Source organism: Vombatus ursinus, unplaced genomic scaffold (genome assembly GCF_900497805.2).
Source record: "Vombatus ursinus unplaced genomic scaffold, bare-nosed wombat genome assembly UNPS02015175.1, whole genome shotgun sequence".
Classification (NCBI taxonomy): domain Eukaryota; kingdom Metazoa; phylum Chordata; class Mammalia; order Diprotodontia; family Vombatidae; genus Vombatus; species Vombatus ursinus.
This window is the reverse complement of record NW_020954953.1, coordinates 23308761-23336178: the sequence shown is the minus strand read 5'-3', so window position 1 is coordinate 23336178 and position 27418 is coordinate 23308761. Positions and strand designations below refer to the sequence as shown.

General features: G+C 39.7%; 2 protein-coding genes across 2 annotated transcripts in view; one reads left to right on the top strand and one right to left on the bottom strand.

Moving 5' to 3' along the window:
• Positions 1-27418, bottom strand: part of LOC114031434 (solute carrier family 22 member 3-like) — a 192438-nt gene that overhangs the window by 21521 nt on the left and 143499 nt on the right. The gene's annotated exons all lie outside the window — the stretch shown is intronic.
• LOC114031433 (plasminogen-like) overlaps positions 1-27418 on the top strand; it is a 71007-nt gene that overhangs the window by 25033 nt on the left and 18556 nt on the right. Inside the window, exons 3-11 of the mRNA XM_027846505.1 lie at positions 716-822; positions 2998-3112; positions 6232-6371; positions 7194-7314; positions 8846-8964; positions 17745-17907; positions 19262-19398; positions 21395-21554; positions 24181-24365. Coding sequence (XP_027702306.1) covers positions 716-822; positions 2998-3112; positions 6232-6371; positions 7194-7314; positions 8846-8964; positions 17745-17907; positions 19262-19398; positions 21395-21554; positions 24181-24365 — 1247 coding nt within the window. The remainder of the gene's footprint in view (positions 1-715; positions 823-2997; positions 3113-6231; positions 6372-7193; positions 7315-8845; positions 8965-17744; positions 17908-19261; positions 19399-21394; positions 21555-24180; positions 24366-27418) is intronic.

The window sequence follows — 27418 nt, the reverse complement described above, 5'->3', positions numbered from 1 at the left end:
TTTTTTCTATTACCCATTTCCCTTTTAATTTTACTGCATGTTTCATGCAGTAATTTAATTAGCAACGGTTTTAGATCAATGTGTGCTATGAGCAAACAATTTGAAACCAAAAGATATAGAATGAAATTAAGAGGGGGAAAACTAGTGAATAAAAGAATACCTCTATTTCCTAACATTCTGATTTTGATTCAATTAAAGAAGCATTTAATACATGCCCAGCTGTTTAAGACACTGTGCAAAGTGTTGGGGTTACAAAAATAAAAATGAACTGCAGTATTCTGGGTCATTTTTAATTTTACCTAAGATGTATGTAGGGCAACAGGCTTAGAGTTCTCACAATTTATCATAAGGCATAGAGATTTTCAAATTTTGTTACATATCTTTATATAATTTCACTTGTCAATCAAGACTCTTTCCAATTTTATCTCCCATTATCCACAAATACATATCTACATATATGTATGTACACACATATAATATACGTGTGTGTATACATAACATACACATGCATATACACACATGTCTATCTGCAGGTATGTACACACATGTATACTTCATACATGTATACAATGTGTATCCACATGTTGTACATATATACATGTATACGTACATACGTGCGAGTTATATATATTCACATGTTTCAGGCCTGTGAATAAATATTTGTCTATATTAACTAAGGGGAAAAATCTCTCTTGTCTTTGGTTCATTTCTGCAGGTCCTTCGAATATTACAACAAAGAACAGAAGTGTGTGATTATGGCTGAAAACAGCAAGACTTCCACAGTTGTGAGGAGGAGAGATGTGGTTTTATTTGAAAAGAGAAGTATGTATGTCTTCTTGTTCACCTTTCTTCTTAAGAGGGAGCCATGTGCAACTTTTTAATGTGTTTTCTTTCTCAAAGAGATGAGGATAGACCAAGTAGTGAGGGGTTAATTTGTTTTTGTAATAAAGTGACTGGAGTGGTAAATTCCTCCTGGGCTAGATAAAAGGCTCTCTAACACTTCCACTGAGGGTGGCTGACCGTATTTCTTGATTTCCATGTTCAGAATATGACTGAAGGATTATTAAGAGATCCTTGGACGCAAGTGCCCTGTGCTTGTGTGTGTATATTTCTATCTATCTCTATTTTATCTATATTTCTATCTTTGTATCTCTTTTTATGCATGTATCTATATATGTATGTATCTGTCTATGTATCCATGTATATATGTATGTATGTAGCTGTCATCTATCTATTGTAATTATGTATGTATGTATGTATCTGTCTATCTATCCATGTATCTATGATCTATCTGATGTATCTATTGATGTATTGATGTATCTACATATGTATGTTTGTATCTATGTATCCATCTATGTGTGTATGTATGTATCTATCATCTATTGTATCTATATAGGTATGTATGTATCTATCCATGTATTTATCATCTATCTGATGCATCTATTGACGTATCTATATATGTATGTATGTGTCTGTCTATCTATCTATCTGTCGGTTTGTCTGTCTGTCTATCTGTCTGTCTGTCTGTCTGTCTCAAGGGTAGGGGGATTTTAGTTCTTCCTGACAGTATTATAGTAAAACTCTTTAATTGTATTACATTTTTTCTTTTCTTTCAACATACACCATTTTTCTTCTGACCTTTAATTAAATTCCTGTTATTGGTGTACTAAGTTCTGAATTTGCATGCTTTCATTTTCCACAGTTTACATTTGTTCCTTAAAAACCCTCAATAAATATCACTGTTATATGGTGTGACATTATCTCAGAAAGGCAGATTCTTATAGGAGGAAAGAGTACTTAGCACCATTTCAGGCCCTACATATAGGAAATGCTGGTTTTTTTTTTAAAGATATTAATAAATGTTAAGTTTTAGAAACAACTCTTGGGATAAAGGATAAGCTAATCATAATTAGTGGTGTCCTGAAAAAGGACAGTTGCCTGGGATTAGAAAACTCCGTAGTGATGCAGTAGGTATTTATCGTTGACATTAAAGTAAACTAATTGTATGGTAGCTGATTAATTTTGCTTAAATTATACCTTGCTAAAATAAGCAGTTTTCTATTTCTGGATTCCACAGAGCTTCATATAATATACCACAGAAATCCCTGCTTACACCCTAGTCCCTTCTCCCAAATGAAAAACAGAGGCTTTTGCAGTATTTCTCCAGAATAAGAGAAATTGAGGCAAAAACACAGTGACATATTTTCTTTCCATGACCACCCTAGATTTCTGCTCTTTGTTAGAGTGCACCCTTGTTCATGAAACATTTTAACCTCATTTTTTTGAGCTTGAAATACAACTCAACACTAAAACTTATGTCATTCGAATACTGATTTACTCATTGAGAATAGGTAGAAGTCCTAGGCTGAAATCTCAGCTCTGCTACTTGTTCTCTTGTGTAACCTTGGCCAGAATATTCACTTCTCTGGGCCTCAGTTTCCTCTAAGGTTCCTTCCAGCTTTGGATCTATGATCCCATAGGTTTCATTGTGCATGAAATAGAGGCAGCATGAAGAATTCACTCTCCCAAATTCTAACATTTGGACATGTAACTTAAGATAAAATGAATAACATAAGATGGATTCTGAGATCAGAGTTCAAAAGGTAGTTGTTTAGAAGGTGATGGAAAAGACTGAAAACACATAGAAGCTTCCTTAGGTACATACCAAAAGCAGGAGCCAGAATAGGACCTTTTCAATATTTGCTTTTTTCCTTGTAGAACACTGAAACACTTTAACACAATTGGCCAGGATTTCCTCATGGAAAGTAATCACTGACAAAATCACACCCATATCTGCTTGGGTGGTTTAGCTGATTGCCACTGGAGACATAAGAAATTGTCTTTTCAGGGAGTCTGGCGGCAGCAATAATGCAGCTGTCTAAAATGTCATTTCTCTCTGCTATTTGATAACATATTAGTTTGTAATGAAGCAGGGGGTTCAGTTTTCTCCATTAGATTTATCTTTTATGAAATACTTTGATGGGAATTTCTTTTCAGTGTACCTTTCAGAATGCAAGAGAGGAAATGGAAAAAGCTATAGAGGGACTTTGTCTAAAACTAAAACCGGAAATACCTGCCAGAAATGGAGTGATACTAGCCCTCATGTACCCAAGTAAGTTTTTTTTTTCCCTATCAGTGTTCACATGCTGTATTCAGGATAATTCAGTTATTCCCCAAACCAAATCAGACATGTGAATAGGAACTAGCACCACAGTGCTCATTATAGATGAGGAATGTTGAATAGACCAAATATTTGGAGTACAATTCCAAAGAGGGAGCTGCCAAAGTTAGCAGGCTGATTCAGTTGAATTCCTGGAATCAGGAAGACTTGAATTCAAATCTCACCTCAGATACTCACTAGCTGTTTGACCATGGGCAAGTCACTTAGCTTCTGTTTGCCTAATCCATTGGAGAAGGAAGTGGCAAACCCACTCCAGTATCTTTGCCAAGGAAGCACCCTGCTGGATCACAAAGAGTTGGACACAATCATTAGACAATGACTGAACAACAACAACTAAAGTGGGCCTAGTTGACTTCTTATTGTCTAGAGTACTCATTTCCAAAATGGAGGCCTCGGCCTCTGGAGGTGCCACAATTGTCCAATCAGAGAGTATAAAGATGGGCTACAGGCCACTTTCCTCCATAGTCAATCCTGGGAGGTGTCTCCAACACAACCAAACCTGCCCTTCACCCCTTATTGTCCAGCACTCCTCCTCTCTACCCAGTTCTACCACTATGTAAGCTCCCAATTTTGACCCTTCCTCTCTGGGTCTTGGCCCCTCATGGCAGTTACACTCTAACTCTGACTCACTGTAGCAGCTGTGCAAATGTCATTGGGAAAATTCAAACATCATTCCATTCCTATCCACAGATCATCTCAACTTTGTGATTGCGGCAAAAGCTCCCTAGTTGGTCTCCCTGCCTTATCTCTCTCACTTCACTTCATTTCCACATGAATTTCCTAAAGTGCAGGTGTGACTATGTCACTCAACTACTCAAACTCCCTACTGATCTAGGGTCAAACATCCCATCCACTAGTATTCAAAGGCAACTTATCTCAGCCTACCTTTTCAGCTTATTGTATATTACTCCCCATTCTGCACTATTTGGTTCAGTCAAACTGACTTTTTTCGCCTATTCTTCATATTTATACAGAAACATAATTAATTAAAATATAAATACATAAACAGAAAAGGCTGGTGTGACACCAGCTATTATGCAGAACTATGTAATCAGACAAATATGTTTATAACAAAAACTCTGCTGAGCTGAAATCTGAGAAATTAAAATTTGTTTATTTTTTTAATTGTGTGTGGTAAATGTCTATATAGAGAGATGTATGATTCTTGCTTAAAAGCTGTTATGCTCACTCACTGTTATGATATATCATTTTAATGTCTTACCATGTATATTTCAATAAAAATTTATTTTTTAAAAAGTTTGTCTGTTCAGCTAACTATGTTGTTCACGTTAACTTGAATAATAGTTATCATATATCAGCTTGACTTATCCCATAGGACATACATATGGATTTTTTAAAAAATCAAAATAGAATTTTTCTTCTAGAAATAAAGCATTGTGATTTTTCAGGGATAGTGGGAGATAGCCGGCCATAATGAAGAGAGTCAGTCAAGAAGGCCTAGGTTCAAATCTTGCTTTTGATACATACTAGGTATATGTAGTACGTATATGACCATGGGCAATTCTCATAGAGCTTCATCTCAGAAAACCCCCAAGAAAATATCTAAGATTATGAATTAAATAGGCAATTGCTTATCCGTATAGAATCTGGAGTTGAAAGAGGTATTTATTTGGTGGTTTCCTTCTTGGGGGAGGAACAGAAGGACTTTTCTCAGTTTGTGAGATCTAGAAAATATGATAAATAACAGGAGGGATTTTCCAGAATAAGTTTCAATAATTATTCTTCTAACTTTATCCTTTTGTTGACAATGCTAACTATAAATATCTTAGGAATCTCAGAGTGCTGAGATACTGGCTTTACCTACCATGGGCAGTTGGACAGAGGTTGATGGTAGGAATGGGTGAAGGATTTTGTGGACCTGGAAAGCCACCATTTTCCCTCTGGTCACTATATAGAGTTGATGATTCTGGACCTAGGCAAAGATGGATCTTAAGCATTGGTTCAGAAACCTGAAAGCAGAATAATAGTATCAACAATAAATATCACCCTTCTGACAAATCACAAACACGGCAAAAATCCTACAGAAATTTCAGTTGTCACATGAGTTCAAGTTGTATGTAGATGAGTGGCAGAATGGAATGCTGGAAAGAGCTGAACCTGGAATAATGAGAGACCTGGGTTTGAATCTTTTACTGGTGAGTTGTATGACTCTGGGCAAATCAGTTATTCTCTGACAGCTTCTGTTTTCTCATTTATAATCAAATGAGGCAATACATGTAAAGTGTTTTGCAAATCTTAAAGCACTATATAAATACTAGCTACTATCATTATTGTTATTATAACTATTACTACTCTACAAAGTGGGTCTGAGACTTACACTACCTACCTTGGAGGGAGGTTTTAAGAGGAAAGCAGTTTGTGAAATTTAAAGCACAATAGAAATGTGAGTTATCATTCAACAAATGTGGATTATCTTATTCTTTATGTATTTGGATGCCAAAAGCCTAAATCTCAGATGAGGTGTACCTCTTTCTCTGGCTTCACAGAAACATATGCATTATAGAAATATAGGCAAGGGGGCTGGAATTGGACATGTGATTTCATTAGTATGATAATGATAATAATAATAGTTAACATTTATACAAAACCTACTATGTGCCAGGCCACTGTGCTGAAAGCTCTGTAAATATTATCTCATTTTATCTTCACAACAATCCTGGGAGGTACTATTATTATCCCCATTTTATAGTTGAAGAGACTGAGGCAAACAGAGGCTAAGCAGGTTGCCCAGGGCCATACAACTAGCAGGCCAAACTTGAAATCAGGTCTTCCTGACCCCAGGCCCAGTAGCTCTGTCCACTGAACCACCTAATTACCTCTAACAAAGTAAGTCAGCATTTTCTCTTTGATTGATAATCCTGGAGTGTTGCCAGGGGTATTGTTTGGTTAGGTGACCTACCTAGCTACCATACAAACAGTATATGTCAGTCTTGGGACTTGAACCCAAGTCTCTCTCTATCCACTGTGTAATAGCTATCTCTGCCAATTAAATATTGGTATTCAATTAAAGCATTTTCCCCTTTCCACAGCTTTACACCAAGCAAATACCCAGATGAAGGACTGGAGAAAAACTACTGCAGAAATCCTGATGATGATATTAGGGGACCTTGGTGCTATACCATGGATCCAAAGACCAGATTTGAATATTGTGATGTTCCTGAATGTGAAGGTTGGGCCTGTCTTCCTCTCTCTCTCTCTCTCTCTCTGTCTCTGTCTCTCTTCCTTCTTTCTTTCCTTCCTTCCTTTTTTCCTTCCTTCTTTCTTTCTTTCATTCCTTTTTTCTCTTTCTTTCTCTCTTTCTTCCCTTCTTTCTTTCCTTCCTTTCTTTTTTCTTTCTTTCTTTCTCTTTTTCTTCTTTTCCTTCCTTTCTTCTTTCCTTCATTCCTTTTTTCTCTTTCTTAGGTAAAGCAAGGCACACAGACATACTGAATCTCAACGAGATATTGGAAGTAGCTTCAGAGAGCCCTTTGTTAAATTTTCAGTGTGAGCACCTTGTAAATCCACAACGGCTACAAATCAGGGTTTGAGTTATTGTTTTGTAGCTTGTTGAGACTTAAGAAAGTGTTAATAATTCAGTGTGTTACTTACACATTTTTTTCCAGAAGAGCCAGCTGTTAAGCATTTACCACACTCCTGTGTTCATTAAGGAATTTCTTGATTGAGCTTGACTGTAAGAGAGGGTCTAGAGACTAAAATACTCTATGCTCTTAACTCTAATTTTCAAATATCTATAGTCACAAAGGTGGAGGGATTAGAACTGCATTAAGAAATCTCCAATCTTTTATTAGCCCTTCTTTGATGGCACTTGTCTAGAAAGCAAGTGTAGACAGAAAGCAGCACTCAGCTATTTCTAATCCCAACTCTAGCTCCGGTTTGTCATCTGTGTTTATTCCTCCCCGCCTCCTTCTTCCACCCCTTATCCCCATTTCATCTTTGTTACCTTCATTCATTTCAGTCTCTCTCTGTGTTTCCATCTAACCTACCATGGCAGATGAATGCATGCATTGCAGTGGTGAAAACTACCAAGGTACCATTTCAAAGACAGAGTCTGGAATCGAATGTCAGCCTTGGGGCTCCCAGGAACCACATTCTCACGAGTACCTTCCTTCCAAGTAAGTCCTACCAGGAGAAAATAAAGATGTTGAAATGAACTCCTTGACCCACATAGGTATTTCCTATTATTAATTCTTATTCATCCAAGAAGAGACTGGAAGATCTAAGAGAAGTCATTGCTGATGAGCTTCAGATCTCAGAAATCTCCTTTCTCCCTCTGCCTTTATCATGATGATAACATCATCTCCTTTCTCCCCCTGCCTTTATCATGATGATAACATAAAGGAAGAAGCCAGGGCAAAACAGCAGAAGACTAGATTGGTACCATGTCTACCGGCCTCAAATATTCTCTTCCCTGCATTCATTCCTTTGACACTTACCTTATGCTCTGTTCTCATCATCAGGTGTCAGTGAATTAGACCCAAGATCCACCAGCCCTTTTCCATTAGCTGGGTAATTTTTGGGGGTGGGAGAGGTTATCTTTTGATACACTGCCAGAAGTGCTGATGTAATCAACTGCATCTGGATTTCCTTGTTGCACTCCAACCCAGATGTTGAGCATCCCAAAGGAGTCTTTTGTGTTCAGCATAAGGGACCATTTGTGCTTGTTATTGCTTCTGCGTTCCCTAGGGTCCTATTCTTCCTACTCTGTGAATACTCAGTAGGACAGAAGAGTCATACATTAAAAGCATGAGGATTCTCACTCTCTTCTCTAGTGTGTACCAGCTCATTATGTTTGCTCAGTGGATAGTTAGGCAAACTCAAAAATTATGTATTAAGCATATGACATGTATTTGCTGTTTCCTGTACAATAGAGGTATTTATTAAACACACAGTCCACAACAGTCCCACATTCAACCTGAGCCAGATTAAAATGTAACTGGGCTATATAAAACAAAATAAATAAAAATACTACAGAAATATATAACATTAATATGTGGTTTTCTAAATTAATCTGCAGCCTACAGATATCTGTCTCTACGACTTAGTGGCCTTCATTTCTTTGACACCACTGGTGTACATGACATCCTAGCTCCCATCCTTGTGTCTTTGCTTAGGTGGTCCTTCCAAGTATTAGAATTCCTACTTTCCTTCGTGACTCAGCTTAAGCACTCAGCTTTTCGTGACACCTCCCCCTCTCCAATATTTTTCTGCTGTTCATTTTCCATATTACTATGAATTTATTTGTTTATATATTGTATAGACCTAGAATTTCATGGTGGGTTGGCCTCAGGGTCAGGACAATCTGGTTTCAAATCCTGACTATGACATATACTGGTTGTAAGACCATGAACAATTTTGTCACTTAATCCCTGAGTTTCCCAGGGAACGCTCTGAAATTACAAATTTTACAGTGGGTACTAACCTGCATTGGTAAAGAAGAGAACTTCCCTACTAAGAGTTCCTTATGCCATCAGCAACATCATTGACAAGCATCTATGAAGGACTTAATTGGAAATTTTTACAAAAGTCTAGTCATGAGGTGGGGTGAGGGTCTGTACTAAGATGGTAGCCATGACAGAGGAGAGAAGGGGACATTATATGAGATGTGTTGTAAAGCTAAATGTAAAGAGTTTTTTCCACACTCAGATTTCCCAATAAGAACTTAAAGGAGAATTATTGCCGCAACCCAGACGGAGAGCCTCGGCCATGGTGTTTTACCTTGAATCCAAATAAACGCTGGGAATTCTGCAACATCCCCCGTTGCTGTAAGTATTGTCTATGATAGCATTGTGCTATTCAAAACCTCTGGATAAAGTTTTAAATGGGATGAAGGTGAAAATATTTGACAGTGACTGAGTATCTGACTGAAAGGTGACATTGGACTCTGGAAGTTACTGCTATTTGTTTAGTCTTTTTTTTTTTTTTAGTTATATCTGACTCTTTGTGACTTCATTTGGGGTTTTCTTGTCAAAGATACTGGAGTGCTTTGCCATTTCCTTCTCCAGATCATTTTACAGCTGAGGAAACTAGAGCAAACAGCATTAAGTGACTTGCCCAGGGTCACACAGCTAGTAAGTGTCTGAGGTCAGATTTGATCTCAGGTCTTCTTGCCTCCAGGCCTGGCACTCTATCCACCTAGCTGCCCTGTCTCTAGATTAATGAGGTCTTAAAGTGAAGAGATTTTAGGTTGTCACCAGAATTCCCTGACGTGTAACTTGACCTTCGCTTGAATACTTCTAGCAATGGGCAATGTACTACTTCACAAGTCAGCCTATTCTATTTAAAATTATATAACTATATATTTCAACCTGATAACTATTTCAATTATTATTAGACAGCACTTCCTTATATTGCACTGAAATCCACCTCTTTGTACTTTTGATCTACCGGCCCTAATTCTACCCCAAACAACACAGAATAAATTGAATTTCTCTTCTCAGTGACAATTTTTCAGCTATTCAAAGACAAGTAGCCTGTTTCCCTTAAGTCATCTCTTCTCTGTGTTAAGCAGCTGTGATGAAACTCTGAAAAGTGACTGAGGGCTTTTGTATACTGGAAATAGTCTTCAGGCCACAGTGCAGAACTTGGCAGTGGATATAACTGATGTCATGAGCTTCCAAGTTGAAAGGAGGCCGGTCTGCTATGAAAGCTAAGAAAACCACAAGAAAGCCTATCTCCATAATCCTCTGACTGGCTTTATGCTGGCCAAGATCCTCCCTAGAGAGGATGAAGCTGATAGAAAAGGGCACAACTTACTACTGCTACAGAATTTTAAAAGCAAATGATATATTTGGGGGTTGGGATAAGATTGATTTGAGGGAAATGAAAAACAATGTTGTGACATGGTCCCAAATCTTTCTTAGTCATACATCCCTTTAGTAATTTCATTATAAATAGTCCTGTGCCCTTTTCTATCAGCTCCTAACTAGAGACGATGGAGATGATCTTGACCTACTAACAGGAGAACCAACCTCATCTACGTTTAGGAGTAAAATGCAAGTCTGAGACATGAGATTCAAAGGAAGGAGTTAAATGAGGATAAAGTAAAGAATATCAGTGTTTAGTTGTTTTCAGTCATGTCTGATTCTTTGTGACCCCAACTGGGGTTTTCTTGGAAGAGATACAGGAGTGGTTTGCAATTTCCTTCTCCAGGTGAAGAAACTGAGGCAAACAGAGTAAAGTGACTTGCCCAGGGTCACACAGATAGTGTTGGAGGCCAGATTTGAGCTTGGGAAAATGAATTTTCCTGACTCCAGGGCCATCACTCCATCCACTGTGCCATCTAGTTACCCCATGAAGAATATTGCTAAAGCTCTGTAACTCCACAGTTGTATATCTCTTCACATGTATATGGCTTTGTTTCATTTGATATCTTCCTTTAATTTCTTCACAAATCTTGTCTTGGTTAAGGGAAGGATTTTTTCCAACACCTGCCTCAGATATGTAGGGGAAATATTCAGGGATGAGATTTGTCAGCTGGGCTGGAACTGGTCTCTAACCTGTGAGTGGCCAGAGTTGAACAGAAGGCTAGAGCCAGGAGAGTCAGGAATCAAACAGAAGTTTAATTTATTTCAGAGTGAGAAAATGCTTTCAAGTGGAAGCTCTGCACCCCACCCCCCACCCCCACCCTGAGAAGAAGGGCTTCTGGCAGAGGTAGGGTTTAAATATATGCAAAACCACAAAAGGGCTGGACCACAACACAATCACTCTTAGGTCTTGAGTAAGCATTTCCCATGGTTGGCATTTCTTGGGACAATGTAGGCATTCTTGGGTCCCATAGTAACAGTCTCTAGAATCATTGTATATGGGTAGTTGAGCCTTGTGATTGTTCAGCGGGGTGCAAAACCAGAGTTAGCATGGCAGGAACAGGAGTGCAGTATCTGGTTTGGTTACACATGCACAGGAATTCAGAAATTGTTAGTAGTTCAAGAAATTTTGAGGGATGATTTTAAGCTGCAGCACATTGGCTGCCTCTGGCCTTCAAGGTCCCTGAGACATAGGGGGAGCTGCAATAAATCTAAACAGTTATTTCTTAATACAAAAATCATAAATTCCTCAGTGAACACCTGGTGCTAGTCAAAGTAATGCACTTTGACTTCAGTGAACACCTGGTGCTAGTCAAAGTAATGCACTTTGAGATCATGCAGAGCACAAAGCATTGTTGTTATGCCAAGCTCAGGGCACAGCCTGCTTCTTGGGCCTAAGCTCTGGGAAACAGTGTCTCCAAATATCTTGACAGGTTCAAGGTTGGTGTACTAGGAGATCAAAGACAGAAATCCTTTGGAGTAAAGGTCTTTGGGATTCGTAGCAGGACACTATTCATAGTTTCCCAGTTGGCATTTCTTTTTGACATTTCCATTTTCCTCAACACCTCCTCTTAAGATATGATTTTAAACACTCTCACCATCTCATTGCCCTTCTCCAGATGTGCTTGTCCATGTTCCTTATAATATGTGGTACCTGGTACTAAATTCACTAATCCAGATGAGATTTAACTAGAACATGTGAGACAATTATGAGTGTTCAATTCAGTTCAGTAATTTTTCAGTCGTGTCCAACTTTCCATGACCGCATTTGAGATTTTCTTGGCAAAGATACTGCAATAGTTTGCCATTTCCTTCTCTAGATCATTTTATAGGTGAGGAAACTGAGGCAAACAGGGTTAAGTGACTTGCCCAGGGTCACAGAGCTAGTAAGTTTCTGAGGCTAGATTTGAACTCAGGAAGAGGAGTCTTCCTGACTTCAGGTCCAGCACTCTTTCCACTGTGCCACCTAGCTGCTATGGGATAATTATGTTCTTTGTTCAGGACACTCTACTTCTTTAATTGTGGTCTAAGATCACATTAATTTTCAGGCAGCTAAATCATCTTGTTGAACATTATGCCAAACTTGGAGTTAATCCTCTTGCCACCGTAAATCTTTTTACATTAATTGCCTTTAACCCATATTTCCTTCCACCTATACCTGAGCAGTTGATTCTTTAAAATATTATTTTATTGATATCTTTTGTTTTCATGTCACCTTCATTTCCCAACATAACCCTGCTGCCAGCAAATGATACATCCTTTGAACAAAGAATAAAAAAGAAAAAAAAGTAGCCCGGCAAAGCCAATCAATATACCAACAGTTTCTAATAGTGTTTACAGCACTCCAAACCCACAGTCTCCTAACTCTACCAAGAAACAAGAGAGATACATTTTCCCCAGCTCTTCTCCAGGGCCAAGTTTGGCTATTGCAATTACAGTTAGTCAACAAACATTTAGTAAGTACTTGCTATGTGCCATGTGTTAAGCCCTGGAAGTACAAATAAAGGCAAAAAAAAAAAAATCCCCAACCTCGAGGATTTCATGAATGGGTACAATAGCATGTAAGTAACTAGGTAATCGAAGATATATATGTATATATATATATACATATATATATACATATATATATGTATGTATAATACATGAAAGGGAATCTGAGAGAGGAGGCACTAGTAATTGAGAAAACCAGGGAAGGCTTTATGAAATAGGAGGAAATTGAGCTGAATTTTGAAAAAAAGCCAGAGAAACCAAGAAGCAGAGGTCAGGGGGCACAGCAATTTTGGCCTGCAGGACAGTCAGTACAAAGGCATTAAGATGAGAGATGAAATGCCATGCTCAATGAATATCAAATAGGCCATGGTAGCTGCATCTTGGAGTATGTGGAGGAGAATGACGTGTAAGACTGGAAATGTAGGAAGGTACCAGGTTATGAAGAACTTGAAATGTCTAAGAGAGGACTTAATACCCCAGTTAATGGAAATACAGCTATCAAAGCTTTAAAATTGCACTAGGACTTTTGGGACACCCTGTATGATTCTGGAGGTACCAGGGACCCACTGAAACTCACTGAGCAAAAGGCAGTGACAGGGTCAGACCTACATTTTAGAAGAGTCGCCTTGGCAGGTGAGTGGAAGATGGACTGGAAGAGGTGGGAGGAGAAACTTGAGACTGGGAGACCAGTTAGGCAACAGTTGTGACAATGACGAGGGCCTGAATTGGGGCAGCGACTAAGTGGAGAGAAGGGAAAGTATACAAGAGATGTTGTGAAGGTATTCAACTTTTTTTTTCTTTCCATTCCATTTTCCATTGTTGTAGTTATTGTATATATTATTTTTCTGGCTCTGTTTACTTCATTCACTGCATCATTCATGTTTCTCTGACATTCTCTTGAGAAACACATGTTTCTCAACATATTATCAACATATTCATCATTTCCATGGCACAGTAATAATTCTATTACATTTATGCGCCACAATTTATTTAGCCCTTTCCCCAACTGATGAGAATGTGCTTTGCTTCCAGGTCTTTGCTACCACAAAACATGGGAGCAGTTGATTATTTGACCTGGATTTCACAGGATTATACAGGATTTCACATTTATTCCTATTAAATACTGCCATCTTAGGTTTGGCCCATTGTTCCAGTGACTCTCTTGGGATATTTTTGGATCTATCTTCATATCATTTGTTAATTTAATAAATATACCCTTCAGGTCTTCATTATAGTCTTAAAATGATGTGACTACCATTTAGTCACATTACTCTATCTTGTCTAGAAGGATGTTATAAGAGCTTTTATTAAATGTCTTTCTGAAATCCAGATGCATTATTGCCTTTCTCTGATATTTTGTTGTTGTTATGTCATTTTTCAGTTGTATCCAACTCTTCATGACCCTATTTGGTGTTTTCTTGGCAAAGGTACTAGAGTGGTTTGCCATTTTCTTCTCCTGCTCATTTTACAGATGAGGAAACTGAGGGTTAAATGACTTGCTCCAGGGTCACACAGCTAGTAAGTGTCTGAGGTTAGATTTGAACTCATAAAGATGAGTCTTTCTGGTTCTAAGCCCGGGGCTCTATCCACTGAGCCACCTAGCTGTCCCTTTTTTCTGATATACCAGGCTAGTAACATCCCAGTGTCTACTTCTTCCTTTTCAAAGCACACACAAAGTGTTTAATAGTTGATTCTAGAATTTCACTAGGGATTAACATGGGTCTAGTTTAGAACCTACCACACCTTTTTTGAACATTGCAGAGATATATTCTCTTCCTGCGTCATCTGCCACCTCTCCTCTTCTCCAAAGGGATTCCAGAATTGTGATCACATCTACCAATTAATTCATTCCTGTATCCTCTGATGTAGTTCTTTTGGATCAGGTGTACTCTCTTTTTATCCTCCCATCAATTTATTTCTCTCTTAACCATATTTGCTTTACTCTTTCTAGCTTGAAAATCATTCTCCTTGACAGAGAAGATGAAAGCAGCATAGGAGGTGATTCATTTGGCTTTATTTCTGGTGTCTGTTAACATTTCATTAACAACCCCAAAGTAGTGGGCATATACCCTTCTTGTTCTGCTTTTTTGTTTTGAAAATACAAAAGGAAACAAAACAAAACAAAAAAACCCAACCCTATTTGTTCACTTTGGAATTTCTTTTTTAATTTAAATTTCCCCCTTAATGCACTCTCCCATCCAGCCAAACTGGCTATACTTCACACAATATACTCCGTCTCCTTTCTCCATGCCTTTGAACAGACTGGTGTCAGTGCCTGGAGACTATTCCCTTTTAGAATACCTAATAGTTACCTTCAAAGTTTAGTTTAATTGCCATTTTTTACATGAAGTTTTCCCTGATTCTCCAGCTGTGGATGCCTCCCCCTTACCTTGATTTTATTATGTATAAATTTTATGTATCTCTATATATGTGCATGCTGTCTCTCACTTGATAGAATAAAAGTACTTAGGGGTAGAGATTGTTTCATTTCTGTCTTTATATCCCCAGCACTTGAACACAGTATTTAGCATATAGTAGGTGCTTTGTTTGGGGGTAGCTAGGTGGTGCAGTGGATAGAGTGCCTATCAATTCTCTGGACACTTTGAGAACTGTTTTCCTAAAGCATGGGGTATATATTTGACCCTGTCCAATGTTTGCCTTCTTAATAATTCAGAATTCTAAAATGTCACAGTCACTTTCTCCTAAGGTTTCCATTTTTCCCATTTAAAAAATCATAGCATATCCAACATTAGTGAAACTTTAGGGAATTTGCCAAAACCTTTCATTTCACAAATGAAGAAACAAAGGCTCAGAAAGGCTTAAGTGACTTGTCCAAGGTCACCCTGCTAAGTTACTGAGCTGGACTTTGACCCTCAGTTTCCTGATTCACAATATAGTTCAATTTCCATTTCACCACTACTTCTTTGTCAGAATTAAGGCCAAAGTGGCTTCTATTACCTTATAAGAGATTATCAGTAACAAAAGTCAAAACTTTATTAGATACTCTGCTTTTAGCAAAGTGAAATTGTATTGCTGAAGTTCCCTGTCACTGCTGTACTGCACCTTTGTACCAATTGTTTTGCTTCTGTACTAGTGTGATGTCTGGACAAACATCATCCGTATCCTCCCACCTTCCTGTCCAGCTTATTGGACATTCTCTCCCTCCTTTTCCCTCCCCTTGTTTCCCTCTTTCCTCTCCCTTCTTCTCTCTCTCTCCCTTTCCCTTCTCTCTTGCTCTCTCCTTTTCTTTATCTTTCCCCCTTTCTCCCTCCCTCTTTCCGTCTTTCTCTCCTTCTCCTCTTTCCCTTCTTCTCTTTTTGTCCCCCTTTCTCACTTTCTTTCTTCTCACGCCTTCTCTCACTTCCTCTGTCCTCCTCTCTTCCTCACCCCCCTCTCTCTCCTCCTCTCTCTCCCTTCCTGTGTCCCCACCCTCTCTCCTTCTTCCTGTCTCTTCTCTCTCTCTCTCTTCATTCAAAGGCTCTCCATCCTGCTTAAGCTCTTCAGAGTTCATTAATTTCTATATAAAGTTATACTTTCCTGGCATATAATGTAACTATCACTTCTAGCACATCTATTTGTTTTTAACCAGGTATAGTAAATTGAAAAGAATATTAGATTTGAAGTCAGAAATGCTAATTGCAGTTTACACAAGCTTTGATCTTTGAAAAATGAAGGGCCTGGACTAAATGAGGTCCATGATCCCTTCCATCTCTAAACCTATGTTCCTATTCCAGCTGTGAATAGAGTTAATATGGCATTATAAATAATTAGCATTTATTTGACACTAGAAGGTTTGCAAAACATTTTATAAATATTATCTCACTTAATCCTCACAATGATCCTGGGAGGTAGATGCTATTATTATCTCCATTTTATAAATGAGGAAACTGAGGCAGCAAATACCTATTCTCTTCCTAAGGAAACTGAGGCAAACAGTAGTTAAGTGATTTAAGGGTCACACAGATCCTGGGAAGCGTCTGAGACATGATTTGAACACAGGTCTTCCTGACTTCAGCTCCTGAATTCTCTCCTCTGTGCCACCTAGCTAATGTGATCTCGTAAAAGTCATTTAGCCTCTTTGAAATTTAGTTTTCTCAGTTGTAAAATGGGGAGAAAACAACATGGGCAACTATCTATCTCGTATGATCCATCTCACAAAGGTCAAATGAGGTCATCTATGCCAAATATTTTGTCAGCCTTAACTTACTCTATAGATCTCAGCTATTACTAGTACTTTTCTACCATTGGGAATACCAATGAAATTGTCTTTACTTCCTTGGGTTAAAATTTTAGCAATAGTTTTTTTTTTTTTTTAACCACCCATACTATGTGCGTTGATATCTATGAATTACTGGAAACCTCAGGCCAATCTGTCAACAAGCACTTGAGTATCTACTATGTGCCAGGCATTATGCTCCATGTAAGCTCCTTGAGGGCAGGAACTGTATTTTGCCTCTTTTTGTAACCTGGGTGCTTAGCACAGTACCTGGCACATGGTAGGCTCTTGATAAAAGTTTACTGATTGCTTAATTGCTTGGGAATACAAAGACAAAAATTAAATAACCCCACCCTGAAGGAGCTTATATTCTATTCAGAGACACAAACATACATAGGATCATAAATTTAGAGTTGGATAGGACCTCAGAAGTCATCTAGCTCAACCTCCCCATTTTACAGATGAGAAAACTGAGGCCCCAAGGAGATTGAGCAACTGGCACAGGGTTACACAGCCACCATGTTTCTCAGGCAAACTTTCTATGACCTCTGTTACATTTATGCTGCAATAATAGAAGGATAGTGTCTACAGCAAGGGAAATTGAAGTCTTGATTATCTTTATGCAGAGAATAGGTGAAACAGTGGATCGAGCTCTGGGCCTGGAGTCGGGAAGACCTGAGTTCAAATCCAGCCTCTGACACTTACTAGCTGTGTGATCCATGGGCAAGTCCCTTAACCCTGTTTTTTGCCTCAGTGTTCCCAGACCAAAACAGGCACGTATAAGGGGGTGGAGAGCAGCCAGAAAAGACTCCTCTTCAACTGTCTCAGATCAAAAACAGGTGAGGGAAATGCAAGCCTCATCAAGCTTATAACCTTGTGAAAAATGGAAAAACAACATCTAAATGCCAAGTCTCATGGGAAGTAGAGTCAAAAGGGGAACATAGGCCAGTTTTTTCTCCTCTAATGTTCATCTGTGTTTTCAAAAAATGCAATATATATGTGTATATATATATATTTTTTTTTCCTCCTTAAGCTACACCCCCACCACCTTCTGGTCCAATGCTTCAGTGCTTAAAGGGACAAGGGGAAAACTACAGAGGCAACATTGCGGTCACTACATCCGGGCTTACTTGTCAACGCTGGAACAGCCAGACACCTCATAAGCATAACCGGACCCCAGAAAACTTTCCCTGCAAGTAAGTCCCCAGTTGATGGCTGCTGAATATAATACAGAAGAATTCAATTCCATTCATACATGTTCTTTAAGATCACAGGTCATAGATTTTGAGTAAGAAGGAAACTCAGAGGTCTTCTTCTCCAACCCTCTCTTTCCACAGATGAAACTGAGTTCTAGAAAGTTGAAGGATTTGACTAATGTCATAGAGGTAGCATGTGGCAGAGTTGGGATTGGAACCTAGAGCTTCTTGATCCCAAATCTAGTACTTGGTCCTTGGGGTCGAAGACTTTAGGCATCAGAAAATAATGGAGACTGGCTGAGGCTTGTGTAAGGAAGGGGGAAGGCTATACGAACTTGTGTGGGAGACAGACCTTCCTTTCCATCTCTATCTCCACCTCCATACTCACCAGACCCTTCTGCCATTAATTCTGTGATAGTGGTGACTGATTCTTTAACATAAATAATAACCCCCAAAAGACTTATGTTAAGTAACCCTCCCAAAGTCCAGATACACATCTTCACACCCGAAAGGAGCTGCAATTGTATGTGAGCCCACTGCACTTAAACTATACCTCTGGCATTTGTTCAACCCGGTGTGTCTGAAATTTCACTCCTTTGCTCAAGAAGCTTCAGTGGCTCCCTATTGACTCGTAGGGTAAAACACAAAGTCTTCTGTTTGGCATTTCAAGCCTTTCACTATCTCCAACTTACCTTTCTTTTCCCTTTTTTTTTTTTTGGATGAGGCAATCAGGGTTAAGTGACTTGCCCAGGGTCACACAACTAGTAAATGTGAAGAGTCCTAGGCTAGATTTGAACTCAGGTCCTCCTGACTCCAGGCCTGGTTCTCTATTCACTACACCACCTAGCAGCCCTTCCAACTTACTTCTTTCAAAACTGATTACAAATTATTTCCCACTCACCTCTACCTGCTGTTGCCTGTACAGGACAGTTTCTCTCCCACCTCCATGCTTTTGCATAGATTGTCCCTTATGCCTGGAATGCCTTCTCTCTTTATTTCAGCCTCTGGGAATCTCCAGCTCCCTTCAAGGTTCAGTCAGCTCAAGCATCCCCATTGGAAGATCTCTTTTATGATTCCTTCTGTTAGTGCTCTAAACCTTTGCCTTGCTACACACATATTCCTTCCTCCAGCAGAGCATTAGCACGGGAGGTCAGAGCCTATATTACTTTCACCCATACATTTCTAGTGCCTAGCACACAGGAGGCATCTAGTAAATGATTTCTGAGTTGAGCTGTGTCATGGTGGGCACATACCTTTGGTGTCATGTATAAATCAGTCTGTTCATTACAATGGCAAAATATTTCCTGTCTGTTGCTGATGCCAATTCAATTAACTTTCAACAAATTCTTTTCAGAGGTTTGGATGAAAACTACTGCCGTAATCCTGATGGGGAGACACAACCCTGGTGCTATACCACCAGCAGTGAAACTAGGTGGGAAAACTGTACCATACCTTCCTGTGGCTCTTCCCATCCAAGGACAGAAACAGTGGGTAAGGGAGGTTTTTGTGAATGATGTGAGTGATGTGGCCAAAAGGGGTCATGTGACTCCCCTTCCTCCAACACCCTCCTACTTTACAGGTCTTTGTTCTTATTCTAATTCCAGTTATCAGGGAATAGATTATTTGGCTAAGAATTGTATTTGCAGAGCTGGGGGGGAACCCCATCAGCTGCACAGAAAATCCCATTTATTCCTTCAGTATGACAGAGATGTGTACAGGACAGTGGAAAGAGCATGGTACTTAGAGTCAGGAGACCTGGGTTTAAATCTTATCTCTGGTCCTTACAAGCTGTAGGATCATAGGCAAATCACTTAAACTCCTTGAGTGTGTCTCTTAATTTGTAAAATGGGAACAATAATATTGATGCTATCTACCTCACAGGGTTGTTGTGAAAGAAGCAAATGCTTTCTCTCCTTCCAAACTCCTGTCCTCACATTAGGGGACTTGAACATACATATTGGCACTCCCTCAAATACCATAACTTCCCAGTTCCTTGACTTCCTCATTTCCCATGACCTACTCCTCCACCCCACTTCATGTACACGCAGAGCTAATCATACCCTTCATATTGTGATCACCCACAAGATCATGAACTCTGAAATTCAATTATCTGATCATAATCTTTTGTCATTCCTTTTTTTCTGATTAACCCTGTTCTTTATTCTCACTGTGGTCTCCAAACTTTTAGTTCTTTTCTAGGCCATCACTGCTGCATTGGCTACACCCTCTTCCCTTCCCTATCCTCACCCTCATGAACCAGCTCAACTCTCCATACCCTCTATTCTCTAGTCCTTTGCCCACTTAGCCTATTACTGACCATGCCTTGTGAGCTCCAGCCTTAGATTGCTCCCATGCATTACCTTTGCCTCTTTTCTCATGTTGCTGAACACAGCTAGAGAAAGTCATAAAACTATGCTGATTTGGTCCACTAAAAATTTAGTTTACATAATCTCAAATGGGCCATCACTGTGGAAGTAGTGATAGTGAGGCCCAAAGGGAGGCCAAGCAGTGTATGAGTAGAATTACAGACCACTGGAGTTGAGGAGGTTGAAGAATTTCAGCCAAGGTGTCAGGAAGGAAGGTCATTCACATGGCTATCTCAGTCCCAGGGGGTGACGGCAGGGGACAGGATGGAAAGGATGACCGTGAGCCAGGTGCTAATGCTGTTGAAGAAGGTGGTCCAGTGTTTAGGAGTTTGGTAGATAAAAGGAATGTGGATGGTGGGGAGAGAAGGTGAAGTATCTGGGAGAGGTTGAGTGATGAAAATGAAAAGACTGTTGGCAAATGGCAGTTGAGAGAAAGGAGGAGACCTACCCCTCTTCCCTGCCCTTGGAATCAAGGAGAAATGGTCTTCTTTTAAGAGCATTGATAAGAATGTAGCATCCACTGACAGATGTCAAATTTCAGTTGCTTTGAAGAGGCAAAGGGAGTGCTTTAGTTAGAGTGGAAGGATGTAGGAGTGTTTGTTTACAATAGAACAGGTTTTTTTCCCTCAAAGGGCATTGTGGAAGAAGCTAATCAATGGTAGAATGAGGTAGTAAAGGGAAGAATAGGCCTAGGGAAGGTAGGTTAGGGTTGAATTGGATGGGGGTGAGGATACAGGAGAAGGTCAGGTTGCGCCAAGATAACAGTGATCACTAGCACGAGAGGAAAAAGTCTTGGCTAAACTTTGCTTCCTCTCGTAGTGCCTCGAACATTATTCCAAACACAGCAGGTGCTTATTAAATGCTTGTTGAGTTGTGGATGGAATTAAATTGAAGCAGGTGGTTGGGAGTTAGGTCAAAGCCAAAAGTTAGAAGGGGGAGGGCACAGTCTCAAGTGGGCAACACTGGGAAATGGTAAGAGTTTGTTGAATTAATCATGCCCAAGGATCCCAGTTAGCCTATTGGTTATTCCTATTACCACCTGAGTCACCAGCACTTCTCATGCATCAGATGTCTAAGAAACAACCAGTATTTTTGTCTAATTTCTTTTAATTCTACTGCAGCACCCCCTGTGCAAAGCCCTGTAATCCAAGAATGCTATGAAGGCAATGGACAAAGTTACCGTGGGACATCATCCACCACAATCTCAGGGAAGAAGTGCCAGGCCTGGTTTTCAATGGTGCCCCACCGACATGAGAAGACCCCGGATAATTTCCCAAATGCGTATGTCCACATTATTCACCAGCCAAGAATTTGGCCCAATATATCTGTTAGGGAAGCCCATAAGGGAAATAGGAAACTTAGATGCCCATCAGAAAAACGTCATATTAGCAGGCTCTCCACTAGTGAATTATGCCCTTAGTGAATTCCAGAATGTTCCTCATTCTGAGTGCAGGAGAGACAGGAGCTTTAAAAAGCTTGGTATGACCAGTTTTGGGGTGGAGTGGAAGTCAAATTTTAATGAAAGACTCAGAGGGGCACTCAGCATAGATCTTTGGGAGGATTCCAAGCCAATGGCTGTTAAAGACTTTAGAACAACCTCAATGTATATAGTGATGGTATCATCTAATAAAAAATGGAATCTTCATACCATGTAGCTTGGCTGCCCCAACAAAAGAGTTAACATGGTGAGAGGTGTCAAAGCCACCGGTGATCCTAAGTCCTAACACCTGTGAATGTGGGTATACAAACATGTTTTACATGTTTTAGTAAGTGCATTGACAAGATAGAATGCATCGAAGAAGAGTGATTGCCATGGTAACAGGATCATCTAGTGTGTCATATAGGAACTGGAAGAAGGAACTAGGAATGTTTAGCTTAGAGAAGACAAAGCTTTGGGGACACTAGGATAACTGAATCCAAGTATATGAAGGGCCCTTATACAAACCAGTTTTAATTGGCACGAAAAGGTAGAATTAGATGTTATGGGTAAAGGTTGCTAAGGGGAAGGTTTCAGCTTGATATAAGTATATCCCCAAGTGTGTGTGTGTGTGTGTGTGTGTGTGTGAGAAGTGGGTGGGGAGTATAATGAGATGCCTTAGGAGGTAGTGGATTCTGTTTCACTGTAAACCTTCAAATACAGAATGGATGACTACTTGTCCTGCCATACTAAGATTGTGAATTTGTATTATACACATTGTCATGTTCTGGGCCCTGGGCAGTGAGTACCAATTTGTGGAGATGGGACAATGAATCAGAACTGGGAGAGCCAAGACAGGCAGGCAGGCAGGCAGGCAGGTGCAAAGGAAAAAAACAGAAGCAGGAGTGCAAGATGAGGCAGTGGGTCAAAGCTAGGCCAATAGAGAGGAGAAATAGAATTGATGCACCAGGGACACGAGGACCTTGAAAATGATGTGAGGTCTGCCTCAGAGAGGAGGCCTTTGAAAGGGCTCCTGCTGTAGCAGGATCCAATAGCTTACTCCCTAAGTGTGTAAGGAGGCTAACACCTGCAGGTCAAAGGCTATTCTGTTGTAGCAATTCATCATGGCTATCAGATCCCTTCTCCCTCCCCACCCACCACACACACACACACACACACACACACACACACACATACACACACACACACACAAACATACTCACTCACTCACTCCAGAAGCCACCCACAGTAGAAGAGTATAAAAGCGTAGGTTGTTACCAAAGGCTAGCTTTTGTTGACATGTTGTATCTGCTGCAACTGTAGGTGATTACTCCACAGCACAATTTTTCTTAATAAGTGGCAGACTATGAGTCAGAGCTTACAAGTCAAGTCATGTTTCAGAGATGCACGATTCGTCACCCTGGTGACTCCCTCCCCTCATACAGGTTACAATGCCTTTATACCTTGGTGGATCGGTTACTGGGGGTTGATCGGAGCAAAACAACAATAATAACCACAACAATAACAGTAATAATTATAGCATTTACAAAGCTTTAAGATTTGCAAAGCACTTTACATATATCACTCATTTAATCCTTGCTACAACCCTGGGAGGCAGGTGTTAATTATTATCCCTGTTTTACATATCAGGAAACTGAGGCTGAGAAAGTTTAGATGACTTGCCCAGGGTCACACAGCTAAGTATCAGGCAAGATTTGAATTAGGGCTTTTTGACTCCAAGTCTAACAGGTTACCTGATGTATCACCTAGCTGGTCCATCTCTTTGTAGCCTACCTGGTAATGAGCCTCTGAACTTATTTAGGATGCCAGACAAAGAGTCTGTCACCAAGTCTGGACATGAAACTTTTCTAGGTTGGTAGGATGTGACAGAACTTGCAGTCTTCTGGCAAAGCCCTCAGGAACCCAGGGTCACTTCAACGCCCTAAATGAAGCTAATATGACTTGAATTACAGGCCATGAGTCATAGATCATATGAGTCACATCATGTTTTATTAAAACGACCTCAGTAAAGAATGCTATGAGGGTCCATAGATCTATGGTTTTTGTAAAGATGTCTGTAAACACCCTCTGTCTTATGAATATACAACTTAAAAATGTGCCTCTCGCATAGATATGGCTGGGCCCCTTGGGAGAAGGCTGGCTTTGGAATTTTGGAAAATCAGAAATGTTATCATAAGCCTCTATGACCAAGTCAAATTTAAATTCATTTATTAAACACCTACTACTACCACGCCTTTATACAAGTATACAAAGATACTTAAGACATAAGAGATAGGAAGACAAAAAAGAAATAGTCTCGCCCTCATGTACTTTCTGCTGGGTCATAGTGCTGTCTTTGTATCTTTGATATAAAGAATTCATAATTTATAAATAAACACCCTTCTAGGAAAATTCTAACTGATATGTATTCCTATGTGACTTTAAATATTCTCTCATCATTAATAACAAAAACTGTCTTTGTTCTTACAGTGATTTGAAACGGAACTACTGCAGAAATCCAGATGGGGATAAAAGTCCTTGGTGTTATACCATGGATCCCAGGGTCAGGTGGGAATTCTGTAACCTGGAGAAATGTTCGGCAACAGGATGGAATCTCCCAAATGGCCAAACTACAAGCGATCCTCGTGTAGATACAACTTCCCCCTCAGACTCAGGTAACTAAGCATCTTTTAGAGGCCTGTAGGCTTTGACACAGGGAAGAGGAAAGACAGAGAAGTCTTTATGGGTAGAGAAGCCAAGAATGGGGAGATTTACAAATTTTGACTATTAATATGTATCAGAGATGGAAAACGGGGTAGGACTTTGGCACTTAATATGGGAGGGGAAAAAGGTTAAGAGTTTTAATGGTGGTAAGCTAGAACATATTTTTCTAGGTTCTGCTTTCATTATATATCCATTCTCTTCTCCAACCCCAAATCAAATGGCCATACAGCAACAAGGGTGATAGGTTATACACTATCTGCCAGGGGCAAAGAACAGATACTATCAGAAGGAAATTAGAAATGATACCTATTTAATCTCAGAACAGGAACCAAAAACCAATTTTGTATACACATGTATTTATGAATACATAAATTTATATACACACACATATGTTTAAGTGCTACAGTGGATAAAGTACTGACTTTGGAGAAAGGGGACCTGAATTTTGAATTGCAGCTATTACTTTTAATTTTGGCACCTGTAAAGTAAAAGGGCTGGACTGGATTTAGTAATAATAATAATAATAGCTAACATTTATATAGCACTTACTTGGCACTGTGCTAAATACTTTATAATTATCATCTCATTTGATCCTCACAACAACTCTGGAAGGTGGGTGCTGTTACTATCCCAATTTTACAGATGAGGGAACTGAGGCAAACAGGGTTAAGTGACTTGCCCAAGGTCACATGCCTAGTAAGTGTATGAGGCTGGATTTCAACTCAGGATTCCCTACTCCAGGCCCAGGGCTCTGTCCACTGTGCCACCAAGCTGCCCCTTTCAGAGGCTCTCTCAAGTTCCTTCCAGGTCTAAATCTATGATCTCCAAAGTACTTTCCAACTCAAAAATAGCATGATCCTATGGTTTTGTGAGAGGTAGTAGGGTCCATTGAAAAGAGTACTGGAATTGGAACCACAAACTATGTTTAATTTCTGTCTCTACCATTTGGTAGTCTAATGACTCAACCATCACTCAACTTCTGACTTGCCCTGTTTTGTAAACTCTGAAGCAATATAAGTGGGGATTGTTATTGTTGTTATTGTATTCTCTGGAATCATACACAGAAGCCACCCTTTTTGAGTCCTACTCAAATTGGTGCCCTGTGATGATTGGGAAGGGGGTAGTAGAAATTGAGGAAAGTAATTAGAATCTTAAGAACCATTCAAAACCACCAAAACAAGGCCAGCTAGGTGGCACAGTGGATAGAGCACCAGCCCTGAAGTCAGAAGGACCTGAGTTCAAATCTGGCCTCAGATCTGATACTTAGTAGCTGTGTGATCCTAGACAAGTCACTTAACCCCAATTGCCTAAAAAAAAAAACCCAAACAAAAAAAACCCCACACAAAAAAACCCACCAAAACAGTTGGTTGATTGAATATTGCTGGATTCAAATATCAACGCACCTTGAAAGAGCCCTTATTAGCAATGTAAACATGAAATCACTTGTCCTTGAAATGAGCACAATAAACAAAACATTGAACCACACACTAAGAGGCATTTGTGAAAATTTCAGGATTTGATAAGTTCTTGTAACTGACCCCAGAGAAAGATAGAATTCAATTCCATTCAAAATTTATTAGATCTGAATTAGTGCTGGAGAAAGGGTTTGTTGCAGCTACTCACAGAATCATAGAATTTAAGAGTTGGAAAGGACCTCCATCGAAGGCCACGGAGTCCAACCCATCCAGGAAGGAATCTCCACCACCACCCAAGCGGTCATCCAGCCTTTGCTTGAAGAGCTCCAAAGTGGCAATTCTCCAAGGCGAAAAGTTGCAGAACTTCTGCTGACCTACCAGAGCAATCATGGTGTCACCTTCCACACACATACTCCCACATATTGCCTCTTAAAGATCACAACAAGCCTCCCTTGTTGTTGTTCAGTCATGTCTGACTCTTGATGACCCCATAGACCACAGCACGCAAGGCCCTTCTATCCTCCACTATCTCTCAAAGTCTGTCCAAGTTCATAACCCTCACTTGGATAATGAAATTATTACTATCCTTCTTCAGCATAGGGGAAAACCAAGTCTCAGAGAAAGGAAGTGAGTGACTCCCCCAGAGTCATATAGCTATGTGACAGAGTAGGTAGACCATACCATGTCTTCTAACTCGGCACCCAATGTTTTCTGCACTTCATCACTACCTTGACAAAAAAAGAGCAGAGGAAGGGGAGCCTAGACCTAGATTCTAATTGCCTATACTCCTCATTTCAGGCACTAGCCTGTTAGAAAAAATTTTTATTCATTTTGATTATTCTAATCAAATTAGATGATTCTAATCTAATCATTTCCACTTAGAGAACCAAAGATGGACAGAAAGAGACACCCCCATGACTGAAAATTTATCACTCCCCCACCATATTCTGGCTACAATTTATGATATTCTCAAAACAGTAGAATAATATTCCACAACTAGATAAAACATAGTTATAGGAGTCAAGAAAAGTTAGGTTAATAGTTTGCTTCCTCAAACAGAACAGTCAAAACTTTCAGCAGGACCTTGGAGAATCATTTTCCTAAAGTCATTTAATCCCTCTTTGACCATCCCCATCAAGGATTCTGCTTTCCAGCTGGCCAAAGGGGGAACTCAAGAGATGCTTTCATTAGTGGAAGTAATTAAAAAGATTTCTTTCCAGGACTCCTTGCCCTCATCCAATCACTGCCAATGTTACTTCAAGGTGGGGTCTTTTCCTGGGCTGATCTAGAAAAAGGGGAGCATGACATTGATTTGGAATTGATAGTCAAGGACTAAAAAGATTTCTCTTTCATATAAACCCAAACGCTTCAGATTAGGATAAATATAGTCCTAAAGGAAGGAGGGAAGGGTAGTTTTAATTGACTTCCTCAGGATATTGGCACTGACACGGTATGACCACGATAATTCAGGTTCTTATCACCTCTTGCCTGGACTACTGCAATAGTCAACTATTTAGTATCCCTGCCTCAAGTCTCTCGACTTCAATCTATCCTCCACTCAGCTGCCAAAATGATTTTCCCAACATGTA